Raw genomic sequence first — 14,501 nt, forward strand, 5'->3', positions numbered from 1 at the left:
AGAATCGTCAACAAAGCGATTCTAAGAACATTTGAAAGTACTTTCACTTCTACAGCTAAATAAACTTGTCCAGACTGATGTTTGTGTTTCAAAGACTTTCAATATTGAAGATAAAAGTATAAGTATTCAGCTGGTACCTTTGTTATTGCCATCTGGTGACCAATTATAAACCTACGGCGGAAGAACGACACCGTCTCTCAGAAAGATGATCGCACTTGACGAAACAGTGCACCGTCTTCCAGAAAGACTGTCCGCAGTTCTAGGGTTAAAAATGTTTAAACATTTGTGTTTAAATCCCTAAAGCCATAAAATTTGGAACTTATCTTAATGAAGTCCTCATTTCTCTCCACTCTAGCATAGAGTGCATTTATGTTTATACATTTATACATACATAAAAATCGGCCTATGCTTAAATTCTTCTGTCTTTGAGTCCAACCCTTCGTAAGGGTGTAGTGGTCTCACACGATAAGCCTTTTGGTGATCTGCCTCTAGGAGTCTGCTTTGGGCATGGTGACTTGCTTGCTGTAAGCTCATCCTGGTCCAGCTCTTGATCTGGTCCATCCATCTTAACGGTGCACGTCCTCTTGATCTTCGGCCGTTGACTATTTCCTCTATGATAAGTATTTCCATTGTCTTCTGGCAATATGACCAAAATATCCGAGTTGATTTTTTTTTGATAAGGGTCAACAGTCTTGTTCTGATGCCGAGCTGTTGCAGGATAAATTCATTAGTACGGTGTGCTGTCCATGGTATTCGCAGTAATCTCCTAAAGCATCACATTTCTAGAGCATCAATCCTGCGGCGATCTGCCATCTTCATCGTCCAAGTTTCTGCTGCATAGGTCGCGATAGGGAAGATCAGAGTTCGAATGAGGGTGAGCTTTGTCTTGGAAGTGATGGTGGTGTCCTTCCAGATGCGAGTAAGTTTTGGTTTTGAATTTCTCGCAATCGCAGTGTGCTTATGGATCTCAGGTTTGCAGTCTCCAGTATTTGTGACAATAGATCACAGATATTCGAAGCGACTGACAACCTCATAATCAGCAATTCTTGTTATGGCAGGTCTGTTGTTATTAAAACTATCTACAATCATAACTTTGGTCTGTTTATTGTTGATTTCAAGACCATATTCTCTTCTTCGCTCGTCTAACCTCCGCATGATGGTTTCTAGTTCATGATCATCTATTGCAATTATCACAGTGTCATCCTCATCACGATGCACAGGTCGCCTACGGGCGTCAAATTAAAAGACTTACATCTGGCGAGCCAAACTTGTCCTCGGACACCCCCGGCACTAAAAGCCATACACCATTTCATTTACTACAGCAGTGGTGGCCAATTTTCCTGCCACCAACTGTGATGAGTAGTAAAAGTGGATGCTTCGGCCGCCGCTGCCACCACCACCACCACCCAAACCTGTGATTGACGTCACAGCGTGGTGTGGGCTGCTAGCTAAGAGCGTGCTCTTAACATTACTTGGCTACGAGCTTGCTCTTAACCATACATAATCTTACGCTGGCTATGTGTCCAGGCTTAACCTTACAGACCCGTGTTCGATGCCAAAAAGTGCAAGCTTACCCTAACAACCAACGTGATTATGGTTAAGAGGGAAGCTTAACCTAACAGGTATGACGTGTCTAGACCCCAGGTTCGACTTCAGGCCTAAGGATGCTAATTAATTTATTATTTAACCACCTATTAATTAGCATCCTACATGTATAATGTCTTCAATACGGAACCATAATGATATTTATCACTTGCAAAATCCAGGCCTAAGGATGTTAACCGTACAGACCCTAGTTCGAAGCCTAAGAGTACAAGCTTTAACCTAAGAGCCTCAAAGTTCAACACATGGGCTAACCGCATAAGAGTAGAAGCTTAACCTAACAGACTTCAAGATCGATGCCCGGGCTAACTGCAGGCCTAACGTTACGCTGAACACGTGTTAACCTAACTTAACCTCCTAGGACTTGGAGCTGAACTTGGGACAAGATGGCGGATATAAGGCATAATACTATGGTTTTAGACTTCAAGTTCGATACGGGATACTGCAGGCCTAACGTTACGCTGACCATGCTTTAACCTAACTTAACCTCCCAGGACTTGGAGCTCAACTTGGAACTAGATGGTGGCTATAAGGCTTAATGCATATGCTTTTAGACTTCAATTTTAATACCCGGGATACTGCAGGCCTAACGTTACACTGACCATGCATTAACCTAATTTAACCTGCCAGGACTTGGAGCTGAACTTGGAACAAGATGGCGACTATAAGGCTCAATACGTATGCTTTAGTCATAAGGGTGTAATATTGAAAGGTGACTTCGGGAGCTCAGAGCGGAAATAGAAACAAGATGGTGGGTGTACATGGGACTAGGGAGATGGTGTAAGGCTTAAGACATGTACTTTCTTCATAGGGGACATAACATTTAGGAAGCATCTTTGGGGCTCGAAGCTGAATGTAACCTCCCAGGCTAACCGCAAAAATAGTATAAGCTTAACTTAACAGAATTTAAGTTTGATACCCGGACTAACCACATAAAAAGTGCAGGCTTAACCTTACATTGACCAGGCATTAACCTAACCAGAAGCCTTTCCCTACCTGAGCTTAGTGGCTACACGTTGAACTAGGGTCTGGGATGGTGGCGTAAGGCTACATCTGCTTTATTCATAGGTGTGTAATGTCAGAATGTGACTTCGGGGGCTTGAAGCTAAACTAGGAATTCCAAGGAAAGGTGGCGACAATACATTGTATGGGACTTTTTTTTTTTTTGCTATGGGCTTTACGTCGCACCGACACAGATAGGTCTTATGGCGACGATGGGATAGGAAAGGCCTAGGAGTTGGAAGGAAGCGGCCGTGGCCTTAATTAAGGTACAGCCCCAGCATTTGCCTGGTGTGAAAATGGGAAATCACGGAAAACCATTTTCAGGGCTGCCGATAGTGGGATTCGAACCTACTATCTCCCGGATGCAAGCGTCACAGCCGCGCGCCTCTACGCGCACGGCCAACTCGCCCGGTTGTGTGGGACTAGGAAGGTGATATAAGGCCTAATAGGTTAGCATTGCTTGTATGGATGTAACGTTGGAGGGCGATCTCAGGGTCTCAGAACTGAGCGATTGTAGAGTCAGCTGTGCTAGCGTTTGTGCTGATGCGGAATGTTCTGTTGTTTTAGTGTCTGGAACACTGAATTTTTTATTTGAACTATTTTGAGCTGATAGATTTGAAATTTAGAGACTTCTAATTGCCTGCCATAATGTTTACATCACTTAGAGATTAAAACTTATTGTTTAGAACCGAAAAACAGTTCGTGCTACAACTGTAGTGGAAGGCTGCGGGTTTTTGACTTGATGCTATATAGATGACCTGCACAGGGCGTACTTCACACTCGGCGGACTGTTTATTGTCAGAGGCATTTTCGATATGCACAAACAAGCGTAAATATGGGCGAATGCTTCTGCAATGGCGTTTGTGGCTAGCCTACAGATGTACATACTGAGCGTGCATGCTCTGAACGACGATCGAAGCGCTGCAGCGACCATATTTAAAAACGGTACTTTAAAAAATGCTTTGTACTTAACCTTTGTGAGGGTAAATTAAAAACTGTGGAGTCTTTCAACTTCATTCGCCAAGAAATTGTCAAGAGTATCTTGAAGGAAATGTACAGCTTTTTGGTAGTCATGTGGATTGTTTCAAGGAAACACTAAATTCTTTGAGTGGACTGACTGGTTATTGTGTTATATTGAAACAGCTTTTCAGAGAGAATGTCACCCCAGAAAAGAAGAGCCATTGAGATTTGGAGATATTATGTAATGTTAAAGAGTACGTTTTGTACAGCAGGATGTTTGTGTTTCAGGAAGAGGCCGACAGAAGCGAGGTCACCCAGTGACAGCCTCGGGAACTCGTGCCAGTCAAGAAGAAATAGATCTGCAGGTAATGTTAACCTTTTCGCGACCATATATTGGCTTTCATGTGGAATACAGGGAACTGTTGTCTTAATTGCTCTTGCTCACTGCTCTAACTGTGACTAATCAGATGTCATATTCCTGCCTTAGGTTCTTCTACCCCTTTTGGGCTCAAACAATTGCTGTAAGAGAGGACCACGAGTCATAAATTCACCACTATTAAAGTCAAGTAATTAATATAAGTAACCTCCAACCAGCTGATTCTGCCATTCCTTCTTATTAAAAAGACTGAGTACTTGACAGCACAGCTAACCATTATGGACATCATCCAAATCAACATCACCGACCTGCCGAAAATTAAGTCCTTCAAATATCTTTGGTCAACCATCACTGCCAATGGGACCCTCAGTACCGAAACAGTCAAGCCTGTCATTAATGCATGGCCGAAGTGGCGGTCTCTGACTGGTGTGCTCCGTGACAAGTAAATTTGTGAGCGGTTAAAGTAAAAAATATACTGGGCTGTCACCTGTCCAGTTGCACTATATGGTGCAGAGAGTTGGCCTGGCACAAAGGAAGTACAACATTGACTTGCCATTATGGAAACCAGAATGTTTCGCTGGGCATCGAGCCTGACACTCCACACTCATGTCACCGGTGATAACTAAGGCGAGGATTTTGTCATAAATGCCTATTTTTTATCTTCATCTCAGAATTGTAGGCTTATAAGTCTAAAATCTGTTTCAGTCATTTTGTGAAGGAAATACATAGGTTGTATGGTGCCAGTAAATGCCTGTTTCATGCATTAATGCCTATTTTGAAGATATTTGCATGTTGAGTGCCTAAAACAACAAAAAATAATGGTGTAAACATGCTATAAATTCAATACATAGCGACGATAGGTGAAATGATACAATATTATGAACTAAGGTCCAATGTTTGACTTCTTTTTTGTGACATTACATTGTTGGACCCCCCACCACCCACCCTCTAAGATATGAGCTTTGTTGGGAATAATTGTGATTGTTTATTTTTTGTGTTATTGTAGAAGTATAGACCTTCAAAATGGTATAAGGTTCATTAAAGTTTGAAGCATAATAACAAGACAAAATCAATATCATAGAAATTGCCTGGTGTTCAGGGACATATACATACAGTAAATATGGTCTGGTAGTGAGAGTGTTAAACTCAGATTTTTAATGATGTAATAAAAAGAGACCAGAGAGCTGGTTGCATATAGAAGATTATGGAGGCACTAAGTTATTTCACAGAGGCTTGCAGACTGAACGCTGCGTTCGAGCCCCACCATCGACAGCCCTGAATATTAAACGTAAGGAACTTCATCTTTTGGTCCGTATTGAACTGAGATCACAATTAAATTAGAATCTAGCGGGTTCCACCTTTTCAATACAAAATACAATGTTGTTGGATGGTATTTACAACATTATTTATTACAGAACATGTTTCGGTGTTCAATTTTTGACACCATCATCAGCTGCTCAGAAAGTGTGAAAAAACTTGGCAATCTAAACATTAAACAACATATTGTCATACGTAACTCCTTAATATACATATATACAAACAATAGAATATTGCACTAGTTAAATCCTAAAACATCTACAGTAAATTATGCTATATTAAAACTAATATGTAACAAGAGAATTCTTGTAAGTCATAAATATAAAATTTCTCGTCTGTTTGATGAGTTGTCTTCACATTCCTTAATCTTTACCACTCGTCTGTCGGGTGAGGCCCGACATTGCGATATTCCCGTTCCGGTCGCATGTCGGGGAAGACCCGACATGGCATTTTATCGCCCATCGCTCGTCTGCTGTCTCTTAGCTGACAAAATACACGATAATATACTGTACTGCCATCTTTTGGTTCCGCGTGGAACTTTGTAGAATCTAGATACTATTTGACAGTCAGTCAAAAATCTATTATTTAGATGGCAGTGTAGCCGTCAGCTGGCCACTCACGCACACGAAAGCTCGAGCGATAGTAAACAAACATGGTCGCCATGTGCTCTTCTAGTCATATAAATGTTGTATATTGCAGACAACACACAAAACCACAGTATTTTCGCACCTCTGCTCCTAATGAATATTATCTAATAGCATTTCACGATGCCTAAAAGTGAACTAACGATGGTCGGTTTGTGTACCATAACCCAACATGTACCTGATGCTGACGGCTGGCACAATTATAAATCAAGAGATTCAGATTTCAAGAAATCGCCGTTTACAGTGGTTTCAGCGTACAAACTATCACAAGGTATGGAAACAGAGACTGAATAGAGGTTTTCAATAGCTTTTTAGCGATAATTTGTGCACTAAATTATTAACGAAACCAATCGGTATGCGATAACGGTAATAATAATAATAATAATAATAAAAATGCAAAATAATTCGTCTTAAATTCCACATATTGCTTTTATTTGCTCCAGTATAGCTTGCTGTAAACGTGCATAGCCTAACTACATCATTTAAAAGCAAGTGCTATCTCCAAAATCGTGAAAGAATAATACAGGTCAAATAAGATAAAAATGTACATTTAAAATACGAGTAGTAGAGGCAACACAGAGAACTTTAATTCGAGGGGTAAGGGTTAATGTCTGTGATTTTGTACTATTGTACTATCGAATTCAAATTCGAACTTAAGATTGAGGATTTAAAATTGTATGCAGTCCATTTGATGTTAAAATGTTCATTTCATGTATATAATAACCACTATTGATGGATTAAAAGCTCATTATATACAATATGATTGTTAAAACTGGGCCGTCTTCTTAAATTTATTAAGTATAAAAAACTTTGTATTTTTAATGCTGTATGCGTGGTTGGAACTGTAATTTCATTTGTCCTACAGTTGTTAGGTGGACATGTCTTCTCAGTTCAATAGAACCCTGCAATAATGAAACCCAGTGTTAAGAGAAAAGCGAGAATATTGATAAAGAAAACTAATTGAATCTAGCTGTTGATACGGCTGACTCACCTCTAAAGCTGTGTAATTCGCGTGACGGCTGCGGCGCGATGAGTGTGTCTGGTAGTATCTTGTGCTCTGTGATGAAGCGCCAGGGGCAAAGGGGATGTTTCTAGAACGTCGAACTTTTTGGGAGAGAGTCCGGGGGGGCGTTGTGGGCGAAGACAGTAGTAAGCAAAGTTGTTATGTAGAGTTCGGAATACGCTCGAATTTTTAACTTGTTAAGTAATAGAATCAAACAATCAAATAATATCTTGGGTTTTTCGGAGATTTCATTCAGATTCAGGTTAGCATTATAGTATTGGTCTAGATGTATTAGACATGCCTCCGTAATGTCACGCTTCTGTCCCTTAGACAGTGTTTCCATGATCTGGAGTTTTTTCGCACTTTCTGAGCAGCTGATGATGGTGTCAAAAATTGAACACCAAAACATGTTCTGTAATAAATAATGTAAATACCATCCAACAACATTGTATTTTGTATTGAAAAGGTGGAACCCGCTAGATTCTAATTTAATTGTGAGCCCTGAATATAGTATTCCATGGTTTCCCATTTTCACATCAGGCAAATCTCAGGACTATACCTCAAATCCTCGCTGACACAGGAGGTTTAAAGGGCTGCTGCTGCTCATGATGGACGAGATTCAAAGAACCATCACTTTGAAATACAGCTGTCAAGATGAAGTAACATTACATACAACCCACCTGGCAGATTTGTAAAAGTATTTTAGGGAAGCCTACTTGAAAACATGCAGATTATTATTCTGTAGGTCAACTTAATGGAGTTTTCAAATGACCTGAGTAATTCAGTTTAGTGTGATGGGCATCAAAGCAGAATCCCATATCATACACCTAAAACCTGCAACAAGTTGCTCGTTGTCACTGCTGGTATCATCACGTTAATTTCTGCTCTAATGATATCATCTACATCACTCAAACCACTACTATCAATTCCTCATAGTTACGAATCAGTAATTTTTTATTTTCTTAATTGTCTTTTGTGACTATGAATGAAATAGCTAATTTAAAAGAAACTGATATTTTGTGTATTTCATCTCCTATTACAACATATCAGTATGTTCTTGGTTTTCATCCTAACACCTCATTCCAAACTACCATGTGATTTATTTATTCTGTATATTATTATACTTGCGAGAGCCTCCATGGCTCAGGTGGCAGCACACCGGCCTGTCACTGTTGGGTCCACGGTTCAAATCCCAGTCACTCGATGTGCGATTTGTGCTGGACAAAGCAGAGGCAGGCCAGGTTTTTCTCCGGGTACTCTGGTTTTCTCTCCCTTCTTTCATTCCACAACACTCTCCAGTATCATTTCATTTCATCTGTCAGTCATTAATCATTGTCCCAGAGGAGTGTGACAGGCTTTGGCTGCCGGCACAATTCCTATGCTCGCTGCTAGATGGGGGCTTCATTCATTCCGTTCTGAACCCAGTCTAATGACTGGAAACAGGCTGTAGATGTTATTTTATATATTATTATTCTTGCCATCTTGGAGCTCAGTTCCACACAAGCAGAATGCTCTTCTCAGTAGGATATTTCAATTCCACTAACACCAGAATCCCCTCCTCCACTTGAATCTACCCCTCTCACAGTTATCATCTCTCTATTCAGTAATGTAGATTGTTGTGTAATGCAATTATCTGTCTGTTTTTTATAGCTGGATGCATCCTGGAAATGGCGTCGGCAAATTTTCTAGAGGAAGCTTTGAATACAGAAGTGGACGAATCAGCTGTCAGTGCGTTAGTGGGCTCCCTGGAATCTCAGCTAGTGTCGGCCACTACTTGCCACGATGGACCTCCCACTTCCAACGCAGAAGTGGAGAAGTCGAGTGCCAACATGACAATAGGATCGCTGGAACAACAATTAACCCGCACGACAGCCAGCAGCTGCGAAGGATCCCCTCCAGCAGCGGTGAATGGTGGTTCCGACAACTCCAGAACTACACCTATCAATCAAGATAGTGTGCAGTCCAGTGCAGCAAGTCCTGCTCCCTCGGCAGGCGTAGTGAACCAAGTGACGTCGAGTGGCGTGAACCAGTCGAACGTTCTGAACTCTAGGGGAGGAACTCTTAGAATAGTCTGCCCTCCAGGAAATGTATCGAACAGTGGAATTGCCGTCCAACAGGGATCTCTTCTTGCAAATGGTGGTTTAGGACTTTTACCGTGTGTTCAGGGTGGTTCTGATCACAATAGGACACCTGGAACAATTATTTTAATGAAGGCTGGTGGGAATCAAACAGATTCCACTGTGCCCATGACAATGATATTAACAGGAACATATGTGAATACTACTGTGGGTACTACTACCACAGTAACGGGAAGTTCGGTTAACACAGCTGTGCCCACCACCACGGTGTCAAGCATGGCTTCTGGAAATGTGCAACTCATCAACAAGGTACCAGGTTCATCTATGCCTAGCATGGTGATGATAGCAAAGCCTGTCACCTCACAACTAGTGTGCAAGGGAACCGGTACTCAACCCTCCAACGTTCAACTCCTCAACAAAAGTACTGCCACCCCCAACATGGCCAAATCCATTACGTCTTCTGGCAACATGATCGTGCCGTCAAATGTTCAACTGGTCAACGCTGCAGTAGCTTCCACAACCATGTCTTCTATGCCTGGCTTTGTTACTTTATCATCAGCGAGCTCATCTCATACTAATACTATCATACCAACCAACGTTCAGCTTGTGAACAGTGATGTGGCTACTACAACCATACCCAGTATGGTGATGATAGCCAAGCCAGTTACCACGACTGGTATGTCTCCAGGGTATGCTCTTATACCAGCCAGTGTACAGCAGCCTTTTAACCCTGCTGTGGCAGCTTCCACTTCCATGTCTGGCATGGTGACATTAAATAAACCTATTACCTCATCTACTATATCTCCTGGTTATACGATTTTACCATCAAATGTTCAATCATCATACAACGCTTCAACTCCAGTATCAATGGGCAAGCCAATAACTTCAACTGGTATTTCTCCAGGATATGCCATCATCCCAGGCAGTATGTCACAGTCTTTTAATTCTTCAGTTACAACTAATACAGAGACTACGGCAGGTATCACTTCTGGCTATACTATTTTAGCTAACAATGCAGCACAGCAGCCTTTCAATGCAAATGTAGTGACCACATCTTCTCTTGGTAAATCTGTCCCTTCTCCAAGTGTATCAACTGTGAATTCAAGTGTACCTGTGTATAACACAGGCATAGTAACAACATCGGATGCAGCCTCCAGTTCGAAACCTACTGCAACCACGAGTGGTGTCACGCCCAGAACAACGTATGCTCCAACGGTTTTGCAGCTTGTTAATGTGAAGGGTGTACCATCTGGTGTGGGTGCTCAGAAAAATATTCCTTCTAGAGTGATAATTGGCGGGCAGCCTGGTGCAATAACTTTGCAGACTCTGGCCAACATATCCCCAGGAGGACATATTATAATGAGGTCTGAATCTGGGGGTCATATCCTGAGAATTGGTACTGCTCCAACAGTGCCTACCACAACAACGACTAATACAGTTCCCACTGCTCAAGTTGCTCAGCGGCCACCCACTACTAGCCATAAAGAGAAATGTCAGAAGTTTTTGTCCAATCTCTTAGAACTTTCAAGTCGAGAACCTCCCAATGTACAAAGAGACGTGCGAACTTTAATCCAGGATCTAATTGATGCCAAATTAGAGCCAGAGGAATTCTGTGAACGTCTCGAAAGGCTACTCAATGCATCTCCTCAGCCTTGTCTGACTGGCTTCTTAAGGAAAAATTTGCCTCATCTTCGGCAGTCATTAGCTACTGGAGAACTTGTTATTCAAGGCATTCGGCCGCCTAATCTGCTGGAGACGTTACTCCGCCAGCAAGGAGTAACGTCAGCTCACATCATTGCCCCTGCACCCACTGTTACTTCCACTCAGAGTAATATTGGATTAGTAATTCCTCATACGACTCGGGAAACGTCGCTACCAACTCAGCCAGCAATAGTTACTACGGCTGTAGTGAGAGCGCCCTTCCCAGTAAAACAAGAATTTGGTACTCAGAGTTTGTCTGCTCCAGCTAGTGAGAAAGGCCCTTTTCATATTAAGCAAGAATTTAGTCCTGCCGTTCCTGCCCTTCCCGCCGTAGTACGGCCGCCCTTCCAGATAAAACAGGAGGTCATACCAAATTCATCGTTGTCATCTGCAGTGAAAGTTGTTTCCCAAAGCAAGCAGCCCAATGTTCCATTGGCTTCTACCCCATTAGATTCTTCGGGTCTGTCCCGCATTACCATTGCAACCAAGCCACTTTTTCTACAGTCATCTGTGCCAAAACCACCTCCAAAAATAAAGGAAAAGAAATCTTTTTCTTCCATGAGATATGCTGCTGAAGATGACATCAATGATGTTGCTGCAATGGGTGGAGTCAACCTCGCAGAAGAAGCTCAGAGAATATTAGGTTCAACAGAATACGTTGGAACTCAGATTCGATCATGTAAAGATGAATTATTTTTACATTTATTGCCTTTACAACAAAAAATAAAACAGATCTGTGCTAAGAGTGGTCTAGAAGAGCCATCTGTGGAGGTTGCGCATCTCATTTCTCATGCTTGCCAGGAGAGACTCAAGACATTACTGGAGAAAGTATCAACAGTAGCGGAACATAGAATAGAAGTGATCAAGGAGGATCCTCAGTACGAAATCTATCACGACGTTAAAGGGCAGCTCAAATTCTTGGAAGAGCTGGATCGCATAGAGATGAAGCGCCACGAAGAACAGGAGCGTGAGTTTTTATTGCGTGCAGCGAAAAGCAGATCCAAAACTGAAGATCCTGACTACAGTAGACTGAAAGCTAAAGCCAAAGAAATGCAGAGAGCCGAGATGGAAGAACTGAGGCAGCGAGATGCAAATCAAACAGCTCTGCAAGCTATCGGACCCAGGAAAAAGTTGAAATTGGACACTGAAGCTGAAGGTAGTTCAAATGGTATCGTAAGCAGACAACAGATGCGATTCCGACCACGAATAAGAAGAATCACGATGCATGATCTCGTGTTTGTTCTGCGACATGAAACACCGCCGTGCAATTCAACTAGACTTCTGTTGGCTACTCTTCAGTGTTAATATTTTTGTGTGAAGAAATCTGCAAGACATGTGTTCAGTATTGAATAGTGAATGTGATAAGTTGTTTGAGATGGGTTTCGTTCCTGCAGATGATTCTCATGGGAGAAGCCTAGCCTTCTTATTTTTGGCTGTCTGTCTGGCAGTCTGATGTGTATAGAACTGCCATTATTTTTTTTTTAAAGAAATGAACAATTTAAAATATATTGACAGTAGTTTAATACTTTTCCATTTTTGTAATCACAATGGCTACAGATTTTATCTTTTGTTAACTTGTGCTCGTAATGTGTAGTTGAACAAAAACTGACAGAGTGGCTGTGTGTGTGAGATGTGTGGGTGCATGAGAAATCCTTTATTAAAACAGATACCTCCGATATTTGAAGGTATCACTGTGCTTTGTTTATTGAACTTGATATTATGATCCTCCTATTTCTCAATGTCACAGATGAGGAGACCATCTCAACTATCAAGTATCCAGGGATGAAGAAAAGTTAAAACCAAATTATTTTTAAATATAGAAGTAATATAATTTATCAGGCCTCATCTCCAGATGGTTCCACCAAAGAAATCCTAGAATTGTAGCTAAAACACAAGTTTTCTACATACAGTACAATAATACTAGTTAAGGTCACCTTAACCTTCATTGAACCTTTTTATATTTCCTTATACAAGATGTAATATCTCCTTAACCTCTTAAATAACTCACATTGATCCTAGTTAAATTTCCTCATAATAATATCTCCTTAAACTATTAACATTTAAATAAATAGTCATATAATTCCCCCCACCCCTCCCTCCTTTGTTTTTCCTGCAAACTTTACCTTTAAAAGAATCCTTTTTTTTAATGCTGAAATTGAATATTATTAAACATAGGTTATGAAGAACAATATATTTTTAAAATTATTCTTAAAAAAAAGGAAACTAGACCAAGTTAAATCCCCAAATATATATGTTGCTGTTAAAAAAAATGTAAATTTGAAATGATTTCAACAATTACGATTTTAAAAGATCTATCACTGTGCTAAAAGAAATATAAGTATATTAAGTGAAAAAATGATAATAAACAATTCCAAAAAGAGCAAGACATATTAATATAAATATTCCTTGGAAGATAAGACATATTTCCTGTCATTATTCTACATAAATAACTTTTTTGCCATATAATATGCCATGAAGAAAGGAATAAACACAGAGGTACATCCACTCAATCAATCAATCATTGATCTCCGTTTAGGGCTGTCACCCAGGTGGAAATTTATTGAACATTTCCCTTGATAAATTATTCCAATCCCTAATTCCTTTTTCTATAAAAAAATATGCCCTTGCTGGTGAGACCTAGTGTTTACAGTGCACTCTGTCTTCTGGTATGGGCTAGAGCAATTTTGTCACCTTCATTGATCTGTCTGTCTCATCCTTGGCTTTGACAATGTGAAAGTGACTGAGGTATGAGCGATGCTAGTAATGCCATTCCTTATGCAGCCAGTTCCTGCTATGAATGGTGTAAAAATGTTGTTCATAGGGTCGGTTGGTGCATGCATTTGAGTGGGCTTGGCAGACTTATATGTAATAGCAACTTCTGGTTCGGTGAGAAAAGCAGCAGGAGACTACCTCGCTCGTCATTTCCCTACTACCCCTCTTCACCGATGTCTAGGCCGTCAAGTATCCAGGAATGAAGATTTCTTCATACAGTACAGTAATACTAGTTAAGGTGGAGCTGTTGAAGATCCAACCAACCTTCGGGCTGAGAACTGAACATACATATGTAAATGAGTATTTGCCCCAATCTGTCTTCTTGAATTTCAATTTTATCTTCACCTTTTCTACCTTCTTGAGCTTATTCGTCTACTAAGGTCATTCCATGCCATCTCTCCACTAACAGCTCGAAACATACTGCATACAATGAATCAATAACAGTAAATTTCCACCTTTTTGATACTTATATTTGCATTAAATCAATCAATCATATTAAGTACACGTTTCATTCCATTTGGAACATCTTCAGCTGTATTACAACGCTTAGGTAAAATGACAAAGTATTTATCTTCTTAAGAACATCTTAATAAGTACCTTGTTTTACTTAAAACCTTTGTGAATCATCAGCTTCAGAGATCCAGAATTAATTGAATTCAAGAGACACGTTTATAAAATTGAAACAAACAGCCTTCGTCTTGGAAGGAGCAAATGAAGAGAACATCCTTACAAAATAGAGAACGGTGACAAAGGCAAATTATTTTTCAAAAACTTTTTATTAGTAGACAAGCAGAATATCACATATCATAGTGAAAAGTGCTGGAAACAAAAACATTTTTTATAACATCTGTTCCAATGAATAGAAATAGTTTTAAAATAGACCAAAATAAGTAAATCCATTTTCCCTCCCTTTTCACCACCTTATTGCAGCCATCCACATTGATTTTAATTTATTTCAATTTTTAAAATTCACATAGATTTTAAGTAAAACAAGGTACTTATTACGATGCTTTTAAGAAGATAAATACTTTGTAATTTCACCTAAG

General features: G+C 40.4%; 1 protein-coding gene across 2 annotated transcripts in view; it reads left to right on the top strand.

Moving 5' to 3' along the window:
• LOC136886163 (transcription initiation factor TFIID subunit 4) overlaps positions 1–12,887 on the top strand; it is a 44,144-nt gene extending 31,257 nt beyond the window's left edge. For both annotated transcript variants that reach the window (XM_067158905.2, XM_067158906.2), the window contains 2 exons: positions 3,853–3,929; positions 8,555–12,887. In XM_067158905.2, coding sequence (XP_067015006.2) covers positions 8,572–11,988 — 3,417 coding nt within the window. In that variant the 5' untranslated portion in view covers positions 3,853–3,929; positions 8,555–8,571 and the 3' untranslated portion in view covers positions 11,989–12,887. The remainder of the gene's footprint in view (positions 1–3,852; positions 3,930–8,554) is intronic.
• Positions 12,888–14,501: the final 1,614 nt, after the last annotated feature.

This window comes from Anabrus simplex, chromosome X (genome assembly GCF_040414725.1).
Source record: "Anabrus simplex isolate iqAnaSimp1 chromosome X, ASM4041472v1, whole genome shotgun sequence".
Taxonomy (NCBI): Eukaryota; Metazoa; Arthropoda; class Insecta; order Orthoptera; family Tettigoniidae; genus Anabrus; species Anabrus simplex.